The 25,700-nt window shown below is 27.3% G+C and overlaps 4 protein-coding genes and 1 long non-coding RNA gene across 13 annotated transcripts in view; 2 read left to right on the top strand and 3 right to left on the bottom strand.

Moving 5' to 3' along the window:
* The first annotated feature begins 238 nt into the window (after window positions 1-238).
* On the top strand, window positions 239-12,019 carry LOC122533961 (histone-lysine N-methyltransferase NSD2). 5 transcript variants are annotated; one of them, XM_043664168.1, is made up of 14 exons: window positions 239-871; window positions 1,253-1,520; window positions 1,796-2,196; window positions 2,278-2,998; window positions 3,092-3,258; window positions 3,583-3,901; window positions 4,055-4,280; window positions 4,358-4,553; window positions 4,629-5,058; window positions 5,127-5,400; window positions 5,633-5,853; window positions 5,957-6,177; window positions 7,349-7,416; window positions 11,612-11,644. In XM_043664168.1, the coding sequence occupies exons 1-13, from the start codon at window positions 656-658 to the stop codon at window positions 7,382-7,384; spliced, it is 3,696 nt and encodes a 1,231-aa protein (XP_043520103.1). In that variant the 5' UTR covers window positions 239-655; the 3' UTR covers window positions 7,385-7,416; window positions 11,612-11,644. The 5 variants fall into 5 exon arrangements, with proteins under 5 accessions (XP_043520103.1, XP_043520101.1, XP_043520102.1 ...); XM_043664166.1 differs by lacking the exon at window positions 7,349-7,416 and having other exon boundaries at window positions 245-871; window positions 11,612-12,019; XM_043664167.1 differs by lacking the exon at window positions 7,349-7,416 and having other exon boundaries at window positions 246-871; window positions 1,904-2,196; window positions 11,612-12,019.
* On the bottom strand, window positions 3,796-8,218 carry LOC122533962. 2 transcript variants are annotated; one of them, XR_006307805.1, is made up of 4 exons: window positions 7,598-8,218; window positions 7,259-7,484; window positions 4,062-4,195; window positions 3,796-3,905 (listed from the first exon to the last, which is right to left on the bottom strand). It is a non-coding gene; the product is annotated as an uncharacterized LOC122533962 (long non-coding RNA). The 2 variants fall into 2 exon arrangements; XR_006307804.1 differs by having other exon boundaries at window positions 7,259-8,218.
* A 3,610-nt stretch (window positions 12,020-15,629) lies between the features above and the next one.
* Window positions 15,630-19,680, bottom strand: LOC122533977 (calcium permeable stress-gated cation channel 1). Of its 2 annotated transcripts, none has more exons than XM_043664208.1 (12): window positions 19,542-19,680; window positions 19,025-19,151; window positions 18,680-18,897; window positions 18,295-18,571; window positions 18,050-18,153; window positions 17,785-17,974; window positions 17,606-17,720; window positions 17,241-17,441; window positions 16,815-17,137; window positions 16,445-16,720; window positions 16,157-16,390; window positions 15,630-16,078 (listed from the first exon to the last, which is right to left on the bottom strand). In XM_043664208.1, the coding sequence occupies exons 1-12, from the start codon at window positions 19,559-19,561 to the stop codon at window positions 15,875-15,877; spliced, it is 2,289 nt and encodes a 762-aa protein (XP_043520143.1). In that variant the 5' UTR covers window positions 19,562-19,680; the 3' UTR covers window positions 15,630-15,874. The 2 variants fall into 2 exon arrangements, with proteins under 2 accessions (XP_043520143.1, XP_043520142.1); XM_043664207.1 differs by having other exon boundaries at window positions 15,631-16,078; window positions 16,815-17,141; window positions 17,245-17,441.
* LOC122533978 (regulator of MON1-CCZ1 complex) overlaps window positions 19,589-25,700 on the top strand; it is a 7,090-nt gene continuing 978 nt past the window's right edge. The window contains exons 1-11 of the mRNA XM_043664209.1: window positions 19,589-19,670; window positions 22,602-22,815; window positions 22,918-23,223; window positions 23,324-23,498; window positions 23,557-23,716; window positions 23,809-23,914; window positions 23,975-24,128; window positions 24,227-24,290; window positions 24,401-24,620; window positions 24,710-24,879; window positions 25,013-25,288. Coding sequence (XP_043520144.1) covers window positions 22,696-22,815; window positions 22,918-23,223; window positions 23,324-23,498; window positions 23,557-23,716; window positions 23,809-23,914; window positions 23,975-24,128; window positions 24,227-24,290; window positions 24,401-24,620; window positions 24,710-24,879; window positions 25,013-25,288 — 1,751 coding nt within the window. The 5' untranslated portion in view covers window positions 19,589-19,670; window positions 22,602-22,695. The remainder of the gene's footprint in view (window positions 19,671-22,601; window positions 22,816-22,917; window positions 23,224-23,323; window positions 23,499-23,556; window positions 23,717-23,808; window positions 23,915-23,974; window positions 24,129-24,226; window positions 24,291-24,400; window positions 24,621-24,709; window positions 24,880-25,012; window positions 25,289-25,700) is intronic.
* LOC122533979 (putative uncharacterized protein DDB_G0277255) lies at window positions 20,244-22,248 on the bottom strand. 3 transcript variants are annotated; one of them, XM_043664211.1, is made up of 4 exons: window positions 22,158-22,248; window positions 20,998-22,002; window positions 20,646-20,883; window positions 20,244-20,554 (listed from the first exon to the last, which is right to left on the bottom strand). In XM_043664211.1, the coding sequence occupies exons 2-4, from the start codon at window positions 21,978-21,980 to the stop codon at window positions 20,294-20,296; spliced, it is 1,482 nt and encodes a 493-aa protein (XP_043520146.1). In that variant the 5' UTR covers window positions 21,981-22,002; window positions 22,158-22,248; the 3' UTR covers window positions 20,244-20,293. The 3 variants fall into 3 exon arrangements, with proteins under 3 accessions (XP_043520146.1, XP_043520145.1, XP_043520147.1); XM_043664210.1 differs by lacking the exon at window positions 22,158-22,248 and having other exon boundaries at window positions 20,998-22,038; XM_043664212.1 differs by lacking the exon at window positions 22,158-22,248 and having other exon boundaries at window positions 20,244-20,508; window positions 20,998-22,038.

The raw sequence follows: 25,700 nt of genomic DNA, 5'->3' as shown, positions 1-25,700 counted from the left end.
ATCTGAAATCTATTAAATTTATTAAATACTTCCAATAAAAATAAATGAAATTATGCATATCTATAGATATTTTGCATAATCTAATTAAATTAAATATAATAATAAATTTTCACATAGTTTTTAACTTAAAATGCATTTGGTACAAATATTCAACGTTTCATTAAGTATTCATTTTCGTACATACGTATATACATATTAAAAGCTAAGGTAACCTGTAAAAGAAAAATCACCAAATCTTATGTATAGTGAAAAAACTAAACTAACCATGATTATGAGAATCACCTAAAATCGCGGGAAACGTGTTCTGTTCTTGTTTAGAGGCCCGTGAGATATAGTTACAATTTATTAATACCAAGGCAAGAAATTATTTATAAGAAAATCAACAAATTTTTTTAGTAGTTTGCATGTAATACGCATCGACTCATGTGGACTGATAAAAAATACGTATCATTTCTCTAAGAAATAAGGTATCCCTTGAAAATCGGCCATCGCAGCTATTTTCAGTGATAATGAAAATTATTTTCTATACGTGAATCGTTTATACACAAGCTCTGAATTTTATATTGCATTAATCATTGAAAGATTATATGAGGTTTAATGTCATCGAGTTACTATCATCTTCAATAGACGAAGATGCTAAATTAGTTGGAAAACAATGACTACTATCAACAAAGTAAATAGCAAGGTGGGCATAACTGTTGAATCAGGATTTGGCGAATTCGACAGAAGTTTGGAAACTACAAGCAGTAATTTTAAGAATGACCAAAAGGACTTCAGTTTCAATTATAATAAAACTTCACCTGCTAGAAGTCGTTATGGCAGAACAATAAAACCTAAGTCTCCTATGAATGACATTATCAATTCTTCAAAGGCATGTTATGCCTCTTAAGATCAATTACAATCTTTCTGATTAATGATCAATACTATTCTTAACAAATTATGGTACTATATGTGGCATTTATTAATGTTTTACTTTTTTAAATGATTACTATTTATATGTATATTTATTTATTAGTATAATCAATAAATAAATATATATATAATATAATATATACATAAATATATACATATTTATTGAAAAAATTGATTGAAAAATATATGTATGTATGTAATTTTTACATATTTTTATATGTTAATAGTTTTGTTTTTTAATTGCCATTTTTAATTGCCATTGATATTTTTTCTGATTAAATGTATAATATAACATATAATGTATAATGTAGCATATAATATTAATATATGTAACTTGTAGAATTCTAAAATGCCAAAGAATCAGAATTTATCCAATAGTAGTAACGACAGTATAGATGAAAATAATACAGTTAACGACATGGATGATACAAGTGATTCTTCCACTAATTTAAGCATTATGGAGGAAACTGCACCAAAATTGGTTGGTACATCTATACAGTGTAATTGGATATTAGGTCAATTAGCATGGGCTAGAGTTGGCAATTTTCCTTTTTGGCCTTGTGTTATAACACTTGACCCAATTTTAATGATATATCATAGATTAAGAGGTAAGTTTTTTAGTTTACAAATTTATTAGAATTATTAGAAAAACATACATAGATGTATATTCTGTTCAGTAGTATTGTGTTTTGTTCTTTAGTTTATTATTAAAATAATGTTTAGTTAAATACTATTATTATGTATAATGTATAGAAAATATTTTTCCTTTATTAGTCCTTTTTATTAGTTATTTTAAATATAGCAATTTTATAGTAACTGGTACAATTCATGTAAAATATATTTATATATATATATATGTATATACGTATATTTGTTTGACCAGCTACTGCCAGATCACAAACGCTAATGATACATGTCCAATACTTTGGTGATAAAGGACGTCATAGTTGGGTTTCATCAAACTCTATGATTCCATTTACAAATCTTGCAGACTTTAAAAAATTATCAGAATCAATAACTGCAGAAGTAAAGAAGAGAGATGCTAAATATGCAGCTGCATTTGTTATTAAGCCTGGTATAAAATTAAAGTGGGAAAGTGCGATTGAGGAAGCCATGGAAGTTGAATCAATGAGTAATGATGCTAGAGCTCATGTTTTTAAACCAAAGGAAAAAAACATGAAAAATAAATCATCAAAACTATCGGAGGATAAAAATAAAAGTAATAAAAGAAAAAATTCAAGTGATTCAAATGATTCTGATTCTAAACGTGCTAAGAAAGATAATGTAGGCATATGTGAATGAGATTTATGTATGACATATATATATTACTGATATTACAAGTATTTATATTGGATTATTTCACAGGTACATGATGTAGATAAAGAAAAGACAAATGGAACAAAACCAAAACTACTTAAGTACATTGAAAATGGTAAAAATAATTTGAAACTTAATTCAGATACTCCGCCATTATCTCCTTTAACTCAAAGAAATTCCAACGATGAGGTTTCTCTTATGCAAAAAGTTGAATTTCGCCCTGAAGAAAAAGTAGATGGTGTCTTTGAAGTTTATTACGAACGGAATAGAGATATGTTAGAAGATGAATATCCAGATGCGTCAGAACGTGATATTAAAAAATATTTAAAGAAGAATTGGGATAATATGAATTCTTCTTTTCGCAAAAAATATCGATCGTATATAACATCTGATTCTACTAGTGCTCATACAAAAGAAAATTTATTAAACAATGAAGATGACTTATTGGAAGTGGATGAAAGTACTAAGGATAACAAAAAGTCAAGAATTAAAGTTGAAAAGGAAGAGACAAGTGTTTCAGAAACGAAAAAAAATAAACCTTATAATCTTTTTAAAGGAATGAAACAAGAAAAAGTTTGTCAAATATGTGAAAAGACTGGAAAATTAACTAGATGTAAAGGTCCTTGTTATTCGTATTTTCATCTTTTTTGCGTGAAACCAGGAGAATCTAGTCCAGAGCATTCTATTGATGAAAATATGATGGACGATAAAATTCTTGATGATATAAAAGAGATTAAACAAAGCAATACTGATGATGATGAGAATAACGGTACAGAGAATTCTCAATTATATCTTTAATGTAAAGTATCAATGATGTAATGTGATTACATTTATTCAAAGTGAATATTATTCTTAATTTCAGGCAAATTAGAAGAACAAGATGACGAATTCTTTAAATGTATTGATTGCTTATCAGGTGTAGCACCTGCTTGCTTTATATGTAATGAAAGAGAAGGAGATAGAGTAAGATGCTCTGTATTAGCTTGTGGAAAACATTATCATTCATCTTGCTTGAAATCGTGGCCACAAGTAAGATTATGATTGCAATAGATGCGTGTTCTGATAAATTATCATTTTTTTACAAACTCAATGTGTCAAAACAATTAAATATAGATTCTTACAAGTACACATAGATGTTTCATTCATTCAGAATAGAAATTCATCATAACACGCATCATAATCATAGTTTAATAATCAATAATAAATGTTTAGCGTTATAGAGAATTCCGTTTATCTTGTAAAATATCTCGTAAGGGATCGAAATTGTAAAATAAATGTTCCCATAAAATATTTCCATTACGAGATAAATAGAATATTATACGTTATTTATAAATATTTTTATTTTTTTGTTAGTCTCATTGGCAAGGAGGTCGTTTGACTTGTCCATATCATGTATGTCATACATGCAGTTCAGACAATCCTCAAGATAGTCATTCGAGAGCACCACACGAAAAAATGGCACGATGCGTTCGTTGTCCTTCATCTTATCATACATCTACGTCTTGTTTACCTGCTGGTTCAGTAATTTTAACCGGTAGTCAAATAGTTTGTCCAAAACATTACCAGGCACCACATCCTCCAGTAAACGCAGCATGGTGTTTTTTATGTACAAGAGGTGGAAGTCTTATCTGTTGTGATACATGTCCAACGTCATTTCACATGGAATGTTTGGGTAACTATTTTTAAAATAAATACAATAATTTAATAACATTGTTAGCAAATCACAATTGTATAATTATTGTGCACAAATATTAGTAATAGTAAAATAAAATAATAAAAATGGTTAAAGTAAAATATGATAAATGGATTATATTTATAATTTTAGGTATTACTGCCCCCCCAGAAGGTGCATTTCATTGTGAAGATTGTGAAACAGGTAGATTGCCTCTATATGGAGAGGTTGTATGGGTTAAACTTGGTAATTATCGTTGGTGGCCATCTCGTATTTGTTATCCTCATGAAATTCCTGAAAACATAGAAGCTATATCTCATAGTCCTGGTAAATTTTGCGTGATGTTTTTTGGATCAAATAATTATCATTGGATTCATAGGTGAGTTCAACACGATATATCGTTGTTTAAATTAGATTATGTCTGGAAAAAAGAATTAATGTTTTGTTTGTTTATAGAGGACGTGCTTTTCTTTATCAAGATGGTGATGCAAACATAAAACCGCCCATCGGTAAAAAAAATAGAGATGATACTTATCGTAAAGCATTAGAAGAAGCTAATGAGATTCATCAACGTTTAAAAATCGAAAGAGCAGCAGCTAAAGATCATGGACCACGAGGAGGTTTAAAGCCTCCGCCTTATGTTAAGTTGAAGGTATTTTGTGTGTACGCGCATGATTGATTATTATGTGATATAATGTATAAATCAATTATTCATATTCATTTATAGATGAATAAACCGGTTGGAAATGTAAAACCAACAGAAGTTGAAAGTATTGTTGCCTGTGATTGTGATCCAGAATGGGAAAATCCATGTGCTCCAGGAACAGATTGTCTTAATCGAATATTATTAGTTGAATGTAGTCCCGGTACTTGTCCAGCTGGTTCCAAATGTAATAATCAAGCATTTGTACGAAGACAATATCCAGCTATGGAACCATTTCACACTGCAGAACGTGGTTGGGGTCTTAGAAGTTTAGAACTTATTAGAGCTGGTCAATTTGTCATAGAATATGTAGGTGAAGTTATAGATGAAGCTGAATACAAGCGAAGGCTACACAGGAAAAAAGAATTAAAGAACGAGAATTTTTATTTTTTAACTATAGATAATAATAGAATGATTGACGCTGAACCAAAAGGCAATTTAAGTCGATTTATGAGTGAGTATTTTTTATTTTTAATAAATTAATATTTTGTATTTTAAATTTGTATCCTTGAAACTTGGTAGATCATTCGTGTTCACCAAACTGCGAGACACAGAAATGGACAGTAAATGGAGATACACGCATAGGTCTGTTTGCATTATGCGATATCATAGCTGGTGAAGAATTGACTTTTAATTATAATTTAGTTTGTGATGGTGAAACTCGGAAACCTTGTCTGTGTGGCGCATCAAATTGTAGTGGCTTTATAGGTTTAAAAGTACAGAAGCCGCAAATAACTACACCTTCGATTCAACCAAAAAAATTTGATAAAATTGATAAAATAAAACGTCAAAGAAGGTAAATGACGATACATACAACATATATATTATGTATTAATTTTCCTAATAGTGGAATATTGTATTATTCTGGACAATCATACATAGCAGATATATTTAGAAAAAATCAGTATTTTTTATTCTTTTAATAGTCTCCGCTATTATATTTTTGTCTAATATTTTGGATAATTTATTTTTTTTTATAATTCATCATTTCAATATACAATGTATAATAATAATTGTAAAATAATTAGGTTACGGAAGCGTGTATTATGCTGGGGTTGTGGTCAAGAAATTGAAAAATTAACACAATTTGTTGTTTGCGATCAAAAGACATGCAGTAAGAAGTACCATAAAACTTGTGTGATTATCGATGATACAGATTCGAGATTCAGTTGTCCTTGGCATTTTTGTGCAGAATGTAGTCGTAGAACATCTGCACATTGTTCCTTTTGTAGTGCTGCTTTTTGTCAAGGTAAATAATTTTGTAATATATTTGTAATATATAATTTTGTAATATATTTGTTTAGTTTATATATTATTGCCTTTACTTTCAAATTAATCGTCATTATTGATAGTACACCTGAATGGAAACCTATTTGAGTATAGTGAAAAGGGTGGTTTTGTCTGTAAATTGCATGAAAATATGGATGTGCAAAGGTCTGCTGAAGATGAAAAAGATTATTCAGATGATACTGAAACAGACAAAGAATATTCTTCTACAGATTCCAATAGCCCGTTAGTAACAATGGAAAAATCAGTACCGCGTGAGCCATCACCAAGAGTTTCTATAGTAGAGGTGAGTTAAAATTCTATTTTAAACATAATAAATTCTTGGAGAGAATTAGTAGTTCTTTTTTATGCATTGTAAGTTTTCATCCAAAATTATTCTACATTCCAAACATTGTTGTCATAATTTTTGTTTATTTGTTGTATTTATATAACAAAAAGTAAGTAAGCATAATTAATAATTATAATGATGGTGAGTACAAGAAGAAAATACATACTAGATATGCAGTGTTTAAAAAGGTGGGAAGTATTTATCACTAATTTGATAAAAAAATTATAGACATAAAACAAAAACATATCATTCTTTGTCTTCCAATGCTTTTATTTTAATTAATATCACGCATATTTTATTCCTATAAGATATTATATTTCATATTTGTATAAAAATTTCACTTACTATTTTCTATTTTATTAAATAGTATTATTTTGCATGTATTTTACATATTTCTATCTACATTTCTGTGTATATATAACATGTATATATAACATGTATATATAAGCAGACACGGGGTGATTTCTCATGAAAAAATAAGAAAAAAATATAGAATAAAATTTTTTGATTTGAGGCTCAGTTTTCGAGATAATCAAGTTTGAAACTCTGCTGCCCATATGGAATTGCAGTTACAATTAGATTACAAACAATGTATAATATTTATTATGTTTGTATGTAATAGCTGTGAATTATTAAATTTAAGAAAGCTAAAAGATATTCTGACAATCATACTTTATTATATCAGTTACAAAATTCTTGAAAATTCTCATTACATGCTTGTCTAATTATGAATGGCTATACATGGTAAAGTGTTTTGACTCTATTTCTTCAAATGTATACTAAATATTCTTCAATACTTTGGAAGGAATACTTTGTCAATTCTATATGGATGTAACAGATTTTTAAACCTGATTTTGTCGAAAGCGAAGCTTCAAAAATATTTTATTCTATATTATGTTTTATTTTTTCATTATTTTTTCCCCGTGTCTGCTTGGCCATTCTGATGCATCTTGCATAAAAAATTATATCAAAAATATATAGTTGAGGCTTTGTAATCTTGTGTAAGCAAATATAATACTTTTGGTCTTGTAACACTTACTAATAAGATCATTCCAAAAGTAGAAAGGAAAAGATTAATAATATTTAATTCATTTTTCCCTTTTTTTTATTTGTTTTTCACTGTTCCCAGCATCCTCTCCCTGACATTGGCAGTAATGAGAAATAGTAGCAAACAAAGATTTAAATTTATATGTTCAAGTGAGTGTATATTTTTAGTATTATCTCTTTGGACCTCTAATTCACTATCACATTAAGAAAATACTATTCTGTAATTAACAAATAGTTTGTAATAAATAGTTTAGTTATTTTTGTTTAATTGTAAAATTAAAATATTAATTGATGAGTAAATAAACATGTTTAGCTTTTAAGCAATATATACTTAAATTTTATTGTTAAATTATATTACATTGTGTAAGTATATATAGAGTGGACCAGCTAAATGAAATCACCTAAAATATCTTCACTATTTTTCTGGTACAAAGAAAAAAACTTCTGAGAACAAAGTTGCACTATTTTAAGAAACAAATGTAATGCTAGAAATATCTTTTTTCCAATGATCGTTTATTTACAAGATCTCAAGATCATCGTTATTTTCATTTTTTATGATTAACCTATATTGGATATTTTTGTAGAGAATGTAAAACAAATTCAATAATCTATTCAGAACCACACGATCATTTATTTTTAAGATATTTGTTAATATATTGCAATTATATAATGCATATAATATATTGCTAATTTATTTTTGATATTTGATATTGTAATTGGAGTTACTGCGCACATGATATCGCGGGTTCCACAGCACACTGATTCGCACATTCGAATGTACACATTCATAAGCATTTAAAATATCTTAGGAGATACTTTGGAATTCATTGATGTTTCGGCTATAAGTATTTAAAATGATGGTCGTCTGCTGCAATGTATTGTTGGAATCTTCTAAACAATTCCTCGTACACATTATTTAATTTCTCTCTAATGTTTTGAATATGCGTGAATCAGTGTGTTATGTAACTCGGAATACCACGTGCGAAGAGATTTCACGTGAAACTTGAGAGGTGAAATGTAATTATATTCAGACGTAAATATCTCAAAAATAAATATTATAGTTCTATAGTCGTTGAATTCGTTTTTTTACGCTCTATAAGAATATCTAAAAATAAATATAGGTTAATTGCAAAAACAAAAAAAACGATCTTGAAATCAGGGACGGAAAAAATATTTCCAGTATTACATTTATCCTTTGAAATAGTGTAATTAGTACTTTGAAGTTTATTTATACAATAAAAAATAGAGGAGATATTTAAATGATCCCATTTCGCTGGTCTATTAGCTCATCCCATAAATTCGTTCCGCTTTTTAACATTTGAAATATACCTGTAAGTGCTATGAAAATATATAATTACTTTTTCATTTTACAACTTCTTCTTATCTTTTTAACGAAAAGGTAATGCCGTCGCTGTAAAATTTCTTTAAGTTAAAATATTTTTGAGGTCTTTTCTTATAGTGTTAATATTATCGTATTTTTGCCAGCTAAAGTGTTGTAACGCTCGAAATAAATGATAATTTGAGGGAGCAATATCTAGAGAATGTGATGGCTGCCATAAAATTGGTTAATCAAATTCACGTAATTTTTTTGCACATTTTGTGCCTCATGTAATCTGGTATTATCATGATGAAAAATTATGTTTTCTTGATTTGCGAGTTTGGGGCCTTTTGTTGCTATTATTTCTCTTGGTTTATCCAGCTATAGTATTTGTTTATTTGATATCCAGCTATAGTATTTGTTTATATCATATCATATACACACACACAAACAAATTTATTGTTTGATTACTGGAAAGCAACTCGAAAAACAAAATTCCTTAATAATCTCACCAAATAGAGAACAAAACTGTGAGAGTGTAGATCTATTTCAGCGCACTATTGAGTTTGTTCTTTCTTTCTGGTTTAAGTTCATTTTCTTTGGAGATTATTATACAAAATCTACTTTTCATCTTCGGTTATCAAACGTTTTAGCAGTTCTTTTTTTATTGCGAGCAAACAATGATATGCACATTGTCATACTGTCAATACGATTTTGTGAGTTGGTATACTTTCAGTTTCAATGTTATTCCAATTTTTGCCTGTGTATAGTTAATGGCAGAATATGTCAAAACTTTGATATTATGTGATATTTCTTGAACTGATAATCTCTTTCTTTCGTCCATCAAATTTTGAATCATATCGTTGTCCATTTCAGATGGATGTCTAGAACGAACTTATGGGATGACCTTATATTATATATAATTTTCATTGTGGGCATTTACTTTACTTGTATTTTAAAATACTTTTGATATTAAACTTAAGGAGGAAAGACAATGGAATAGTTTGAATAAGAATATCTTTAGGAATTTTGTTTTAAACAAACAACGCAAATAATTTATTGTTTATTACATTTAATATGAATATAGAGAATATAATAAAATATTTTAAGTAAACTATGTTCATCTATTTCTAATATTCTTCTTCAAAATTATTCATTATATAATAATAAAATTGGTATTCTTCTATTGTCAGAGATCAGAGAAGCATTGAAAAATTGAATTATTTAACTGATGAAAAAATTTCAATTTAAAACTTTCTATGTGGTGCCAAAGAGACAGACTTTTTTTTACAATAATAGATCTCACTCATGTCAATTGGATGTATTATATTATTGGGAATGTCAAAGCAAAAATTAAAGTTCTATTTATGTGCAATAAGAAAATTCAGTATCTTACCCGTAGGTTGTTACTTGACTATATAAAAATGATTAAGGATACATAAAACCGCTATTATTAATTAAGCCAATTATGCAAATGACTTTAAATGATTTTGTTGCGCTTGGCATTCGACTCTATGGATATGCTTCTTTGTCGTTTTTTTGCAATATTATTATTAAGTATATATATATACATTATCATGTATATTAATTATCAGTATAATGTATAATAATGAATATATATATATATACATTATCAATATGCAATAGTTTTAAGATATTTGTATATAGTCCGTATATTGTCCCGCAACTCGTGGTCAACCGATTAGGAGGTGATTCTACATATAAAAATGTGTCGAAGAAAAAAAGAATAAAATTTTTCATTAAAGCCTTTGTTTTCAAGAAAATCGAGTTTGAAAATTTATCGAATATACTTGAATTTAGTTAATTTTAGATTAGTAAAAGAAAAGAATAATTAACAGGTGGTTATTCTACGTCCGAAAATAAATAAAAAATTTAAAAAAAAATAGAATAAAATTTTTCATTAAAGCCTTTGTTTTCAAGAAAATCGAGTTTGAAAATTTATCGAATATACTTGAATTTAGTTAATTTTAGATTAGTAAAAGAAAAGAATAATTAACAGGTGGTTATTCTACGTCCGAAAATAAATAAAAAATTTAAAAAAAAATAGAATAAAATTTTTCATTAAAGCCTTTGTTTTCAAGAAAATCGAGTTTGAAAATTTATCGAATATACTTGAATTTAGTTAATTTTAGATTAGTAAAAGAAAAGAATAATTAACAGGTGGTTATTCTACGTCCGAAAATAAATAAAAAATTTAAAAAAAAATAGAATAAAATTTTTCTGTAAGATGCTCCGTTTTCGAGAAAATCGAGTTTGAAAATTTATCAAGTACACGTGTAGTTAAAGTAATTTTTAACGAAATATATTTATTTTCTTGAAAACGACGCTTTAAATGAAAAAAATGTTATTTCATATTTTTTACTTATTTTTGAGGGTAGAATATCTTTATATCGGTCATTCGCATTTGTCCAACATGCAATTAGTTAGATTCATATAATTGATTAATTTTTAAATTTAATTTTCTCGAAAACGAAAATTTTAATAAAAAAATTTTATTCTTTCTTTTCGACATATTTTTACATGTAAAAATCACCTCCCAGTTGGTTGACTATAAGATGTGGGATACTATATATATCCATCATCGAAGATTGTACATAGTAGCAATATAAAAATAATAATGTGAAAATTTAATGTCACAATATCACAATATTAAAAACAATATTGTATTGATACTGTTTATACTTTCTTATCTTGTTTCTAAAAAATTGGATTGTTGCGTAGCTGCTTAGAACACATCGCACTCGATTTGAAATACAATGTTAATTTTATGATATATATTGTAAAAAAATATTCTTAAAATATTGTTTTTCAGAAAGGTGTAAAAAACAATTTTCTAAAATGTTTTCCTCCTTAAGTTTATGTTTTAAATTATGTTAAATATCATGCTTCAAATATAGTGTATTTTTAGAAAGTCATTAAAAAAATATCTATTTTGTGCAATATATTGTATACTATAAAAATATATAATTTTTTATAAAAAAATAAATAATGAAATATGTTTTAAAGGTTCATCCGAGCAGTGAAGAAAGTGAAGAATCTCAAAAAGAAGATGATGAAGAAGCAATGCATTCTACCAATTTTATGCCTTATGAATATAATTCAAAAAGAAAAGAATTGCACCGATTATCTTTGAAATTGAAAGGAGAAAAAGATCAGGTAGAAAAATTAAATAATCTTACATCTAGTCAATTGGAGGCTATAATCGGTGGTAGTATCTGAATGAACCATAATGTGCATAGTTTTAAATCTTCACAATTCATAAATTATACAATAAGAAATGCGATATAAATGTGAACGCCAATGTTAGTAGTATTTGTAATTATATACATTGTTTATATAACACCCATTCCATGTTAAAGGGATCAGTTGAATAACAGATTAATTTAATAAATTCCAATTCTGCTATCAAAAAAATGAATTTTATTCTGAATATGATAATACTGTCCGACAAATTTTAACTTCTTTTCATTTTTCTAATATTATTATATAAGTAATAATTTCTGATAAATTTTTGTATACTGATTAGTAATTTGAAATCCGTTTTTCTCCATTACTTTCAGTTTTCGAGAAATTAAATTTTGAAAAAAAAAAAAAAAAAATCAGTTTTCAAATTTGTATCTGTTTTGAATCGTAAATATATCCAATTCCTGTTTGTGGGAAATCTACAGACTCTTTCGACTACAACGATGTAATATTTGTTACATTAATATATTTAAACAATCATTAAAATAATTGGAACCTCGATTTTGCTTTTTCCCGATAATTTTTTAATTTATTTAAAAATTAATTTAGAAAAAAACAAAACAAGTTCAAACTTCAAATTTTTCAAGTTTCAATATTAAATTTTTCGAAAACTAAGGCGATAGAGAAAAATGGATTTCATATTTGTAATCAACGCGCAAAAATCTCTCAGAAATAATTATTCATTATTAAAATAATTTTCTCATGTCGGACAGTGTAATTTTTCTATATATGTAAATTGTTAATAAATTGCATTTATGAACTTTATAAGCTTGAATATACGCACATATATTCAGTTAATTAAATTAGCATAGAATATTTTTCTTAATTTACAAATAAAAATAGAATTAAAATATATATGGGTATGCACATGATATTTTTTTCATTCAGTTTTGATATTGACAATTAGAATTATATCTATTCAATATTTCGAATTATACATTTGGACGTAAAATTTCAGAAATTTCATAATGTCAATTTTGTAAAATAGATTAATTAAAAACTTTCTTTTTATTTCTTTTAGATTGTAATTTAAAATTTTTATTCATTACGTCATCATAAATATATATACCAATATATTTATTAAATTGTATCAACATCATATTGTTTTGTGAATTTTTTCAAGTTTGTATTACGCTATGTGTTACTTTCAAAGGTATTTACTAAGATATACATAAATGAAATCATAAGATATACATAAAGGAAATCTTTATTACATATTGTGAAATACATATATTTTTACATTCTTAATTGATTTCTTTAAAATATTTAAATTATCTTATCGAATTGAAATTGATATACAGGGTGTTTCGTTGAGCACTGTGAAATATCTCGAAATGCGTTGAAGCTATGAAAAAAATATTTATACAAAATCTGTTCAGTATAAAAAGGTGTCTTGCGTAGTATTAACAATTTTTTTTTTATATAATGGTGGAGGATATTTCAAGATCAACTTGATTTTTTTAAATCAGTCCATACATTTTCTTATTCGTATTACAACAGCTGGTTTCAATACGAATCCAATAACTACCTAAAATGTTGTACCATTTCTTTCAGTTAGTCCTAAATTAAGGATGATGAAATGAGCGTATTACGTATCATACATCAGGTCGCGTCGCGTTTGCATAGGACGACAGCATCGAATGTTATATTTTGTCCGGCACATAATGTTCACAGATGAGTGCATGTTTTATACCAATAGCATGATTTGTCATCAGAATTATCGAATGTGGGCGAAAAATAATCCGCACTGGGTTCAAGAAAGTAACAACCAATACCGAAATGTTGTGATGGCCTGATGCGGAATTCATAATAGAAGAGTGATTGGATCTTATTTTTTTGAGGAGACTGTTAATGCAGTAACCTATTTGAGGTTTCTGGAAATACATTTATCCATTATTTTGAACAATATGCAAGAAATACTGAGGCAGAAGTTAGTCTTTCAACATGACGGAGTTCGAAATTGGTTGAACAATACGTTAAATAACAAATGGATGGGACGGGTGGACCAGTTCAATGGTTCTCAAGATTGCCTGCATCTTACATCATACTTTTTTCTATGGGGGTATTTGAAAGAGCAAGTCTTTCAAACTCCAATTGACAATACGCCGAAGAATCACAGCCGCATGTGAGGCAATATCTGAGACCTCGGTAGAAATTGAAAATAATTTTTTAAAGCGACTTCAGAAGTGTATTATGAATGATGGCGGTCATGTTGAACGATAAGATAAGACAAGAATTTTAAATTCAGGTTAATGGAAGCTTAATAATGGGTAATGAAAATAAAAATCGATCAATAATGGCATAACGAAAAGACTTAAATTTTTAATATTTGTTTTAACAATAACAATGTGTTATCAATCCATTCATCGAAACTGAAATTGAGCCTCAGAACAACTATCTAGAATGAAATCAGAATAGCGCGTCAACCAAGATGTAGGCAACCTACTTGTAATATCGTTCGTCTCCGACTTTTGCGAAGTTCATCGTTCCTAATTTAGGACTAACTGGAAGAAATGGTATAACATTTTAGGTAGGTCATTCGTATTGAAACCAGCTGTTGTAATACGAATAAGAAAATGTATGGCCTGATTTAAAAAAATTAAGTTGATCTTAAATATCCTCCACCATTATATGACTGAAAAAATTATTACTACTAATAGACACAAAATACGTTGATTTTTTGAGCACGCGTTTACACGAAATATTAGAGGAAGTTCCAGTCGATATTAGACTTCGTATGCAGTTTATGCATGATGGAGCTCCGCCGCATTTTAGCCAAGTGACTAGGCAATTTTTAAATCAACACTTTGCAAATAAATGAATTGGTCGTCAAAGTCCTGTTGCATGGCCTGCTCGTTCTCCGGATTTGAACCCATTAAATTTTCATTTATGGGGACATTTAAAATCTATTCGCAACCTCTATACGCAACATCGCACATTTAAAATCTATTCTTATCTCTATACGCAACATCGATTGAACATGCTGAAATACTACGAAATAGAATAGAGCAAGGCTTCCGACAAATTCGAGAAACACCAGGAATGATAGAGAGAGTAATCAGATCAATGACAAGACGCGTGTAAGCTTGTCTTCAAATACAAGGTGGTCATCTCGAGCATCTTTTGTAAAAGTAATTAAAACAGAAAATTCATTATATCTCATAAACGAAAACAGATAGGACATATATTTATATGACTTTTTTTCATTATTTTTAGGCGTACAATCAGCTCCCGTGGGTCCTATAAGTTACGAAACACCCTGTATGTGTCAAAACAACTTTAAAGCTTTTTAAAGCCAAAACCCAAAGTTTCGTATTGAGGCTGTTCCTGACAACATTTCTGCTTGTTTTTTCCTTTAGTTAATATTTCTAAAGTTTTTTCTTTGAGTGTAATATATATAGTACATTAAATAAGCGTCATATTAGAAATTTTAAAAATATAAATTTTTTGTTTTACGAATCAAATTTACAAATTTCGAACGTATATTTAACATTAATTTTATTTAATTTTATTAATAGTAAAATAAATCTTACTAAATAGTAAAATGATAAATAATGATGACCTACATAAAACAAAAGAAACAAAAAAAAATGCTCTTTCTGTGAGGAATAATATCCATGACACTTTTTCTTTCATTGTCGTGAATAAAATTTATAGATTATAGTTCACAATGTTTAAAATGTTTGTATTACTATTAATAGTACAACAAATAACATTTATTATTTTGTATTTATTTTATACACATGAAATGATCTTATAGAAAATAATCTGATTAATATTTTTATACGTCCTTAAAATGAAAAATTATATTTACATATTCATTATATAGCTTTCAACTTACAGGATTTTTTTTAAACATGTTAAAAATAAATTCGATTTTATTTGCAAAAAAAATATTATTATCATATTTACTGATATGACGGAGTAACATGATATTTCAATAATGAATTAGCATTTAAATATACTTTCATTGAATTGTTACATAATTTATAGTGATTAATATCAAATATTGTAATTCAAAAGCTATTAAGCTTGTGATTCTTTACCATAATCTTGATAAAGTTTCGGACTATCTTGTATTGAAGAAACGCTAGTGCTTCTTAAGCTTAATATACTGGAGTCAGAATTTGAACTGGTCGATATAGTTTCTTCTAATGAGGTTTGTTTTTTTCGCAATACGGGCGCAATAAAAGTCTGACCAACTGATAGATCTCTTTTTTGCATTTGTGCCTATAAAAATTATTTTTAATTACTTTTGGATATAGTAAAATCGATTGTGCTCAAAATTTCAAAAAAACGCAAATGTACTTTAAATTTTGATGTGAACAAAGTAGCACCAGTAACAAGACCTAAGATACTCGCAGCAAGACCACTAAGTTGTACCGCAGCTAAAGGTGATAATCCTCTCCTTACTAAACCTAGAGCTAATAGTGCAGCTTGTGCCAAAATTGGTGCAGCTCCGGTAGCACTTGCTGCTGCACCTGCTAATTGACCACCTCCAATGCTTGGTCCATAAGCAAAACATAAATTATGTCTGTCCACCTATAAATATTTGTCATAAATATATTATACTTTTATAATATTTGAATATCGTACCAAATGTTTCACTACGAGATATAATAGCCCAAAAGGAGTAATTAACGGACAGGCCAAACTGTACACTGTCGTCATGGTAAAGACTAAGAGTAACCAGGCATAATGAGCACCTAGAGGAAATTCCCATAATACTGCCTTTCTAACATATACTTTTTCCGCCTTGCTCCGTGCTACACACAATCTGAAGGTATATAAAGCTAGTTCCGGAAATCTAACTAATTCTAATCCACTTCCAAATAAAGCTGCAGTAATTACGTAATTTACGAATAAAGCACCCTAAAAACATGAAAATTTTACATTTTTGCATATAAGTTATATTTGTCGTAATTGTAAAATAAATCATATCGTATTAATTTCAATATATTAGTACCTGATCAGGTAAGAACACGCAATCCCATCTTCCCGTGTCATTTGCTGCGTTTACTGTCCACTCTAAAAACGCTTGTGCACTAGTTAGACCTAAGCTAGGTAATATAAGAACCATTAATAATAAAAGAAGTAATGTTTTTGTCATTACTGCCCGATTTAGGCTGCTTCTGGTCCAATGTCTAACTAAAGATTCACTCCTTGCTACTAATACTGGCATTAAAGCAGCCACACTAAGTAACAATACAGTTGCAAGAAAAGATGAAACTATTGGACTAAGATTCTTAATCTCCCCTGTGATTGGTAATTTATTTAAAGCAGATACTATTACCTGTAATCAGACATTACAAAAATGTAACAAATTTGTTAATAAAGTCAAAGTAAATTTCAACATATATATTTCATCGTCATTATTTTAATTACAAATAACTTACAGCCGGTGTAGTTAGAAAAAATAGTACAATGCCCAGTGCAAAATTTATTAAAACAGCGTTCAGATACCAACATGGTCTTGGTATACTTAAATTTTCCCAAAAGATATCAGAAGGTGTAGGTGCATAATCCACAACCCATTTTATACTAGGCAAAGAAGACAAATACTTCCGCACCATCTTAGCTGCACTAGGTGTACCTAACATTATCATTATTGTCATGATTATTATTATTGCTAATATTTACATTTATTAGTTCATAATATGGTTATAATTATTTATAAATAAAATTTAAAACAAAATTTAGTAAAAGTATATTAATAGATATAGGGAGTTATAATAAAATAGTTATAGCAAAACCAACCTAAAGTTACAAAAGCTACTCCAAGAGGTTTACTTAGTATCATTGTTTTCTCTTCTTCAATTAATGCAGTCAATCGCATTTCTTCATTTGTATAAAATTCTTGAGCATCAACTTGCTACAAAAAATTAATATATTTTGTACTGTAACTATTATAATAATTTTTTAAAAGTATTACATACATTTTTACAACAGCAACCTATCACTTGACCACAAGGATATGGATACATTTGCAATGGTTCTCTTTTTGAGTAATTTTCGCAATATAAACGCGCCTGTTCAGCACAATCTTTTTCTTCATTTAATGCCAAAAGCCGTCTGATATCATAAGCCAATGTAATATCTTCTACTGTTAATGTGGGAAATATTTGTCTACACGAAACCATGCCATGAGAAAATTAAAATAAATTAAATAGCATGTATGTGTATAAAAACAAATTTACATACTTGAAATAATCAGTAAGACTTTGTACATCGCATTGTTGTTTTGGTATTTCTGTAATTAACAATGTCCTAGCTGCCAATTCACCTCCATGCTTAGATTCTCGTACCTATAATATGCATCTTTTATTGTTTCACCTTTTTTATAATATACGAAAAAATTCATTGTATTTTTTATTATTATTATTTCAATCAAATATCAAGTTAATTATAGATCTAACTTATTTTTCCATAGTTAGTAGCCTATATACCTTTTTTAAAAAATGTCTCATGATGTATGCACCAATTGGTAAGTAGGATAAAATTAAAATTGTATGCACCCAAACCCACATAGACATTGGGTCTAAATTTGATAATGTTGTATGACCAAATGTTGCATTATCACCTTGCATATTACCATGAAAGTTAATTGGTAAAGCAATGCATAATGATACAATGACCATTAAACATGTTAAAATGATCAAATGACGTTCAAATGATATATATAATAGGCCATCTGGACCTGCACGTTTTAATAGCTCATCATCTCTAAAATTAAAATAATAAAACATTATTTGTTAAAATATTAATGTTACAGTCAATATTAAACTTAATTATTATATATTTATTAAACAAATTATATTTTATGTTACTTACGTAACTCTGAATGCAGTAACAATCCATAATAAAAAACCTCTATCAACTTGTGAAAGTTGGGAATTAACAGAAGTTTCTACACACAGTGCATTTGTATCTTTATTTTCATTATTTCCATAAAATAATTCCATCCATCGTTCATCTGTTTTATTCAATAATGCAAGACGTCCATAGTTCCATGCTTTTTTACGTAATAAACCAAACAAGACAACAAGGAACTACCAAAGTATTAAACAAAATTATTAAATAAATACAATACAAATATTATTTATTAAATATATTATTTATTATTTAAAATCTAAATTTTAATTTTTAACAATATACTTCTTTGAATATAATTTTTACCAAAAATCCAAGAAAATTCAGCAATAAATTTTCTGGAATTCCTGCATAAATATCAGTTATTATTGTCATATTATGTCTTGGGATTGGAATACATCTTTCTGTGGATGGAGTTTCACGCGAATTTGATCTACAATTTAAATAATAATAACTGTTTATATAAAATTTATTTGTCTGATGATATAAAAATTTTTATTCAATCAGATACGTGACAAATACATTTTCTATTATGAAATTTTTACGTGGAATACATAAATACATGGAATGCAAAAATAATTTATTGTATCATTTAATAAACAAAGAAATAAAGTAATTAAAACCAATTTTAACTAATTAAAATTCTCATTACAGTGTGTTTGTATGTATGTATGTTGTTTATACATTATTTTTGTTGATATTGAATCCATAACAATGATACTGAACGAAAAAAATTTTTAACGAATAAGTGAAATTATAAACTTATGCAATAACAAAGAAACAATAATGAAATTCAAATGTGTGATTATATTTTATTACTTACTGAAAATGTACGTAATCCATATTTATTGATATATATACACATGTATATTTATAAGATTAAATAAATACAAAGATTCGATATGTGTCAGTTTGACACATTGTACTAATTCCGTTATGAATAGCAGAAAGTGTAAGTACACACTATAACCTAATCTGAGTAAACTGAGTTATCTATCAAATTTTTTTGTTCAGATTGACTTATGTTAATTATTAGAAATGTTATACTATTTCTTTTTATTACAATATTGTTTAAATTGTAACAAATCATTTAAAAAAGATATGTTTCTAAACAAAATCTAAATTTTTAAATTGTCTTCCTTTCCTCTTTTTAATATTTTTATAAATTACATATCTCATGTGCCTTTGTTTTAAAAATTCATTTTTAATCAACCCAGGAAATTCAAATACTTTTTTAATTTGAATATTAAAATTTGTAAAACTAAAATATATATCATAATGGTTAAAAATAATAATTACACATATAAAAATGTAAATTATTTTATTTGACATACAATTTATATATGGTAAATATATAAATAAATATTTAATAATATATATTACATATTCATATATATATTATATGAATATGTATATATATACACGTATATACACAATACACGTATGCATGCACTGTATAGTGTATGTATAAAGTGCATTTTTTAAAAATAATAATTGTTCATTTAAGCAATTATAATTATAATTTGTTTTTAATATCAAGTTTTATTTTTAAAATATTATATAGATCAATACTTATTATCGTTTATATTGATCATGCGGCTGCAATTCACCTGATGTGATACAGTCAAAGATCCATGTTTCTTTTAAACCTCCTGTACCAATCAAAATTCTTGCTGTTTCTGGATGTTCAGTAACACAACCTCCAGCAGCTTTTATTAGATCTTGTAATATATTATAAGGAGGTGTTGTATTTTTTTGAACATATATATATCCACAAGCTGTAAACAATTCTGGAACATAAGATTTCCCAAATAATTGCCTGTCTTTGCGATTTTCCTAAAAATTAATATAAACATATATGATACTTTTTATATATTTTTATGTATACTGTATATAACGTATATTTATAATTGTATATTTTATTTACCAAAACTGCTTTTGAAAAATGTACTATTTCATATTTCTCTGGATTTAACCAAGTATTGTTCTCTAAAGATTTTAAAACCCATTCAAGAGTAACTAACCAACAACCTCGTATAATACCATGTAACAGATTTATTGTATGTATACCTGTAGTCACGACATGAGTTGTATTTTTTGTAACATTTGATTCAATCTTTGCTAAACCAAGAATTTTTACAATACTTTTAACTCTATCCTTATCTCTAAAAAAAAAAGATACAAGGATGAATCTTATCTTTTGATAAAACAAGATAATTGTAATAAAATACTTAATTAAAAATGTGATTTGTAATCTTACAATGAATATTTTTACCTACTCATTGGATAAACCAGTTGCAACAATATTTAATCTGTTTTCTCTTGTTTTTTTTTTCATTACATGTACAATAGATGAATTTTTCAATAGTTGAAAATCATCTGATGAATTTCTTTCTTCTGTATAAACATTTCTTGTTTCCTCTCTCTTATAATTTTCCTTATTTTCTTCTAATCTCCGTAAAATATCATCATTAATGATTTTTTTAACAATAATTTTTTTACTAATTATTTTTTTTTTCTGTGTTTTTCTGTTGTGATCTCTATTATTATTTTTATTAATACTCTCTATGTTATTTATATTATTAGGTTTATTATTTTTCCTCTTGTGACTTTTTTTAAATATTAAATATGCAGGAGATATACATTTTTCATCTTGTACAGGAGAAATTGATACTAATTGTGAACATTCATGTAGTGGTAACAATTTCCTTTTGGATTTTTTTTCTTTAGGAAATTTTATGGAATGTTTTGTATTTTGATCCATTCCTACATTGCATTTGTCACTTGATTCTTTGATAATTGTACACATTTCTGAGTTACTATATAGATCTATTATATTATTTACAATGTCATTATGTTCACTATCACACATCTTTTTTTGAATTACAGTATTTTGATGCTGTATTTCATAATTGTTGGTTTTGTAATTATCATCAATAATGTTGTCATTATCAAAATTATCATTCCTTGTATTCATAGAATTTATATCTTTTATTGGAAAAGCATCAATTGTATTGTTATCGTTTTGTAATTTATTTGAAATATCTAATGACGTGTTCATTTGTAATGAAGTACAAGAATATTCTTGTGTTGTCTGAAAACTTACTGCCAAGATATCTTTTTGTTTAGTTTTAGAATTTTCATGTTTTTTCCCATTGTAATTCTTCCATCTATTTTTATTTTTATGATTGTTACTGTCATTTACATAATCAATAGATGTGTTAACATTTAACGACGTTTGTATTATATTTATATCATCCATTTCACATAAATCATTCTCTATCCTAAAATTGTTGTACATGTATGACATTTATTTATTTGAATCAAAAGATAATGCTTTCTAAATTTATATTTCTCATTTGCCTTTCTTTTTTTCTAATGGAATAAAGAACTGTATTTATGTCACAATCAACATTTATTTGTTCAAGTGAATAATTACCAAAATCTGCTAAGTTTGATGTAGAACTAGAATTTTTATCATGCACCTGTTAATTATAATAATGGTACCTTCAATTACAAAAAATAGAATATTTATTATTAATATCAAAATTGTTGTAGTTGTTGTTAGAATGAATATCTTTGAACCACATTTAATATTATTAATGCATATCTAATTGAGCAATCTACATTGATACATCTGAAGTTGCCTGATACACTTATACATAGGAGCGAAGTCGAAGATATGTATATATTAAAATTAACAATGCAACATTAATACAAGTAATTTACATTGCTTGAACAAATAAGAAAAATAAAACTTCTAACATTTTTAACGATATCAAATGATCGATTTAACAGTCGTGAAATATGATGTAAGACTAAGAGGAATGTGCTGCACTTCAAGAGAGTTCTCAATTTTACTAATCGATGTTTGAATACATAGGCATGTAGTGAATGACAGACTTGGATGAACTTGTAGGTCGGTATCTATAAGAGTTTTAAACAACAAAACATTGATTAGAATTGATGCCAACAATATGGAAACTACTGATCAAGATACTCGTGATGATTATTACTTAGAACTGTCTTCCGATCCAATTAGATTTGAATCGGTTAGCTGTCAGACGAATGTCTTTTTTGACGACTCAAAGCAACAGGTTAGAATGAATGTCTGTTCGTTTACATGATAATATTTAAAATTAAATGTTTAAATGTAATGTTTAACTGTTTAATTGGGGAATAAAATTCATTCTGTGTAGGTGTTTGCTGTTCGATCAGGAGGTATCACGGGTGTATTAGTTAAAGGACCAAATCAAAATCTAAGTTTCCGAATGGAAGATAAAGGTCCAGTGATCTCTATTAAATTCTCTCCTAATATGAATATATTAGCGGTGCAACATAATAATTCTTCGGTCGAATTTATAAATTATTCATCAATTACTGGATTAGATAACATTGAATATTCACAGTCGTGTAAAGGAAAGAATGCTACCATATTGGGATTTGTTTGGACGCATGGAAATGAAATACTGTTTGTTACGGATTATGGTGTTGAGTTGTTTCAGGTAAAAAAAAAAAAAAAAAGAGATTTTAATGAATGCTTTGTGTATTTATGACAATTAATAACACAAACATACAATATTTAAAGACATCTAATTATTTTAGGTTAATTCAGAGAAACACAATGTCAGACTTTTGAAATGTTTAAGTTTAGGTGTCAATTGGTTTGTATTCTGCCCACAGAGTTATTTAGTATTATTATCATCAGGCACTATAGGAAATCAAATGCAAACATTACATATAACACCTGGAAATCTTCATAAATTAACTAAATTTGAGGGTAAAGGAAATATTATAAGAAATATTATTATGTTGGAATTGCATTAAAATTGTTTTAGTGGAAGTTGGTGCAGCCAAACCAGGGAAATTGGCTGTCTATGAGAGAGATATAGCATTGACAGTTCTATATGGGACACCTTGTATTATTTTGCTACGTCATCAACCAGGTACTAATCGTTCTACTGGGGCTGCTTCTGTACATGTATATACTGTGCACAAGTATGTTTTTTTTTTATAATTATTAATTAATTTAAAGTCAATTTCATATTTGTTGCTTGATATCTTATACACTTTTTCTTTTTCTCAAATAGAATGACAACAATCAAAAGAAGTCATGTTTTAAAACTTGATGTCAGTGGTAAATTTGCTATTAATGTTGTAGATAATCTTATTATTGTTCATCATCAAACCACAAAAGTAAGTAAATCAATGCATACTGAAATATATAAAATGTAATAAATGTACATACTTTTTCAGACTTCTATGATTTTTGATATCATGTTACCTGGTGTAAGCGATGGTACTGTAATGCATCATACCAGCGTGGCACCAGTGAAGTCAATCAAACCATATAGTTTAAAAGTTCCAGGAACAACTTTGTCAAATGAAATGTATCAGCCTTGTCAACTGTGTATCCTTAATGAAAATGAAATACAGACATCAAGATATAAAATAATATCTCTATTATTTTTATATGTCATATATTTCCTTAATGCATTTTATTGACAGATTCGCCAAATTGGGTTGTTTTTCAACCAAACATAATAATTGATGCAAAATTAGGTTGCCTCTGGTTGGTAATGACTTTTGTTGTATCATATTTTTCTCTATAATATGTACAATAAAATTAAATATAGAAATACTTTTATAATATTTTTAATAATTGTGTCTTCATATACATAGGTATATTGAATTAAAATTGGAATCTTTGGTGAAACTTATCACAGACAAAGTATTACTAGTCGAATTTTTAATGCAACGAACAAATACAAAGTATATTTTGATACACATATTACAAAATTTTATGATGCAATTGCCTATTAGTTTAATGGATATGCCAATTATATTCAATAAGTTGAATTCCGTTTATAGAAATTACCTTGAAAATAAAATACAAAATCAGGTAAGTATATAATTTTGTTTTTTTTTTACCGTTTATTAAATTACTATTAATCAATTCACTTACAATTTGTTGATATTATGTCCATTTAGATGGGTACTCCATTGCAAAGTAATACGAAAAGCCCAAACACAGTAATAGAAAATTACAAATATAAATTGGTGCTTGATCAAAGTGATGTATACAGTTATATATTATCAAAATTTCCTGAAAATACTATTGAACCAAAAATGATTGTATGGGTTCTTTTAGAATATATCAGGTATTTTTTTCTCCGTCTACAATAAAAGTAAAAGAGAAAGCTTATACACTTTGTTATCGCGCAGCGAATATAATTAAATATAATTAAATTTTTTTATGTCGTTTTCATGTCGTTTTTATGTCGTTCATTTTAGATCATTAACAGAACATAGTATACCTGTGGAACATTATTTACACGAATTAGTTATTACGACATTAGTCCAACGTAAAGCATACTACCAACTTCACCAATTGCTACAATACCATGTAGTTGCCGATTCAAAACCCTTGGCTTGTCTATTGCTCTCTTTAGAAAATCTATATCCAGCTGCACATCAACTTGCACTGGATATGCTGAAACGTTTAGGAAATGCTCATGAAGAAATAATTGAAGTTCTTTTATCGAAAGGATACATTTTACCAGCGTTACGGTAAAACATTCTTCTTATGCACAGTAATAACGTAACTTGATTACTTTGAAATATCTTTGTTATTTTTGGAAATATGAAAAAATTTTATTAACGAAATTATATTTTATTAATAGTTTAAAAAATGGAGGTAATTTTGAAATGAGCTTGAATCTTTCTATTTACAAAGAAGTTATTGCCGTGACTCTCTGCAATATGGAGATATTCAAGGTGATCAAATTACCTTGTATAATATATATACATGGTGTTTCGTCTAACCGAGTACAGTGAAATATCTTGGAATATGTTGAAGCTATGAAAAAAATGTTTATACAAAAGCTGTTCAGTATATTATTTGCGTTATTTTATGTATTGTATATATAAACATACAATATATAAAATAACGCAAATAATATATGTGACAAATATATCAATT

The sequence above is a fragment of the Frieseomelitta varia genome, unplaced genomic scaffold (assembly GCF_011392965.1).
Source record: "Frieseomelitta varia isolate USP_RPSP 00005682 unplaced genomic scaffold, Fvar_1.2 scaffold_564, whole genome shotgun sequence".
NCBI lineage: Eukaryota > Metazoa > Arthropoda > Insecta > Hymenoptera > Apidae > Frieseomelitta > Frieseomelitta varia.
This window is presented reverse-complemented; position numbering and strand designations above follow the sequence as displayed.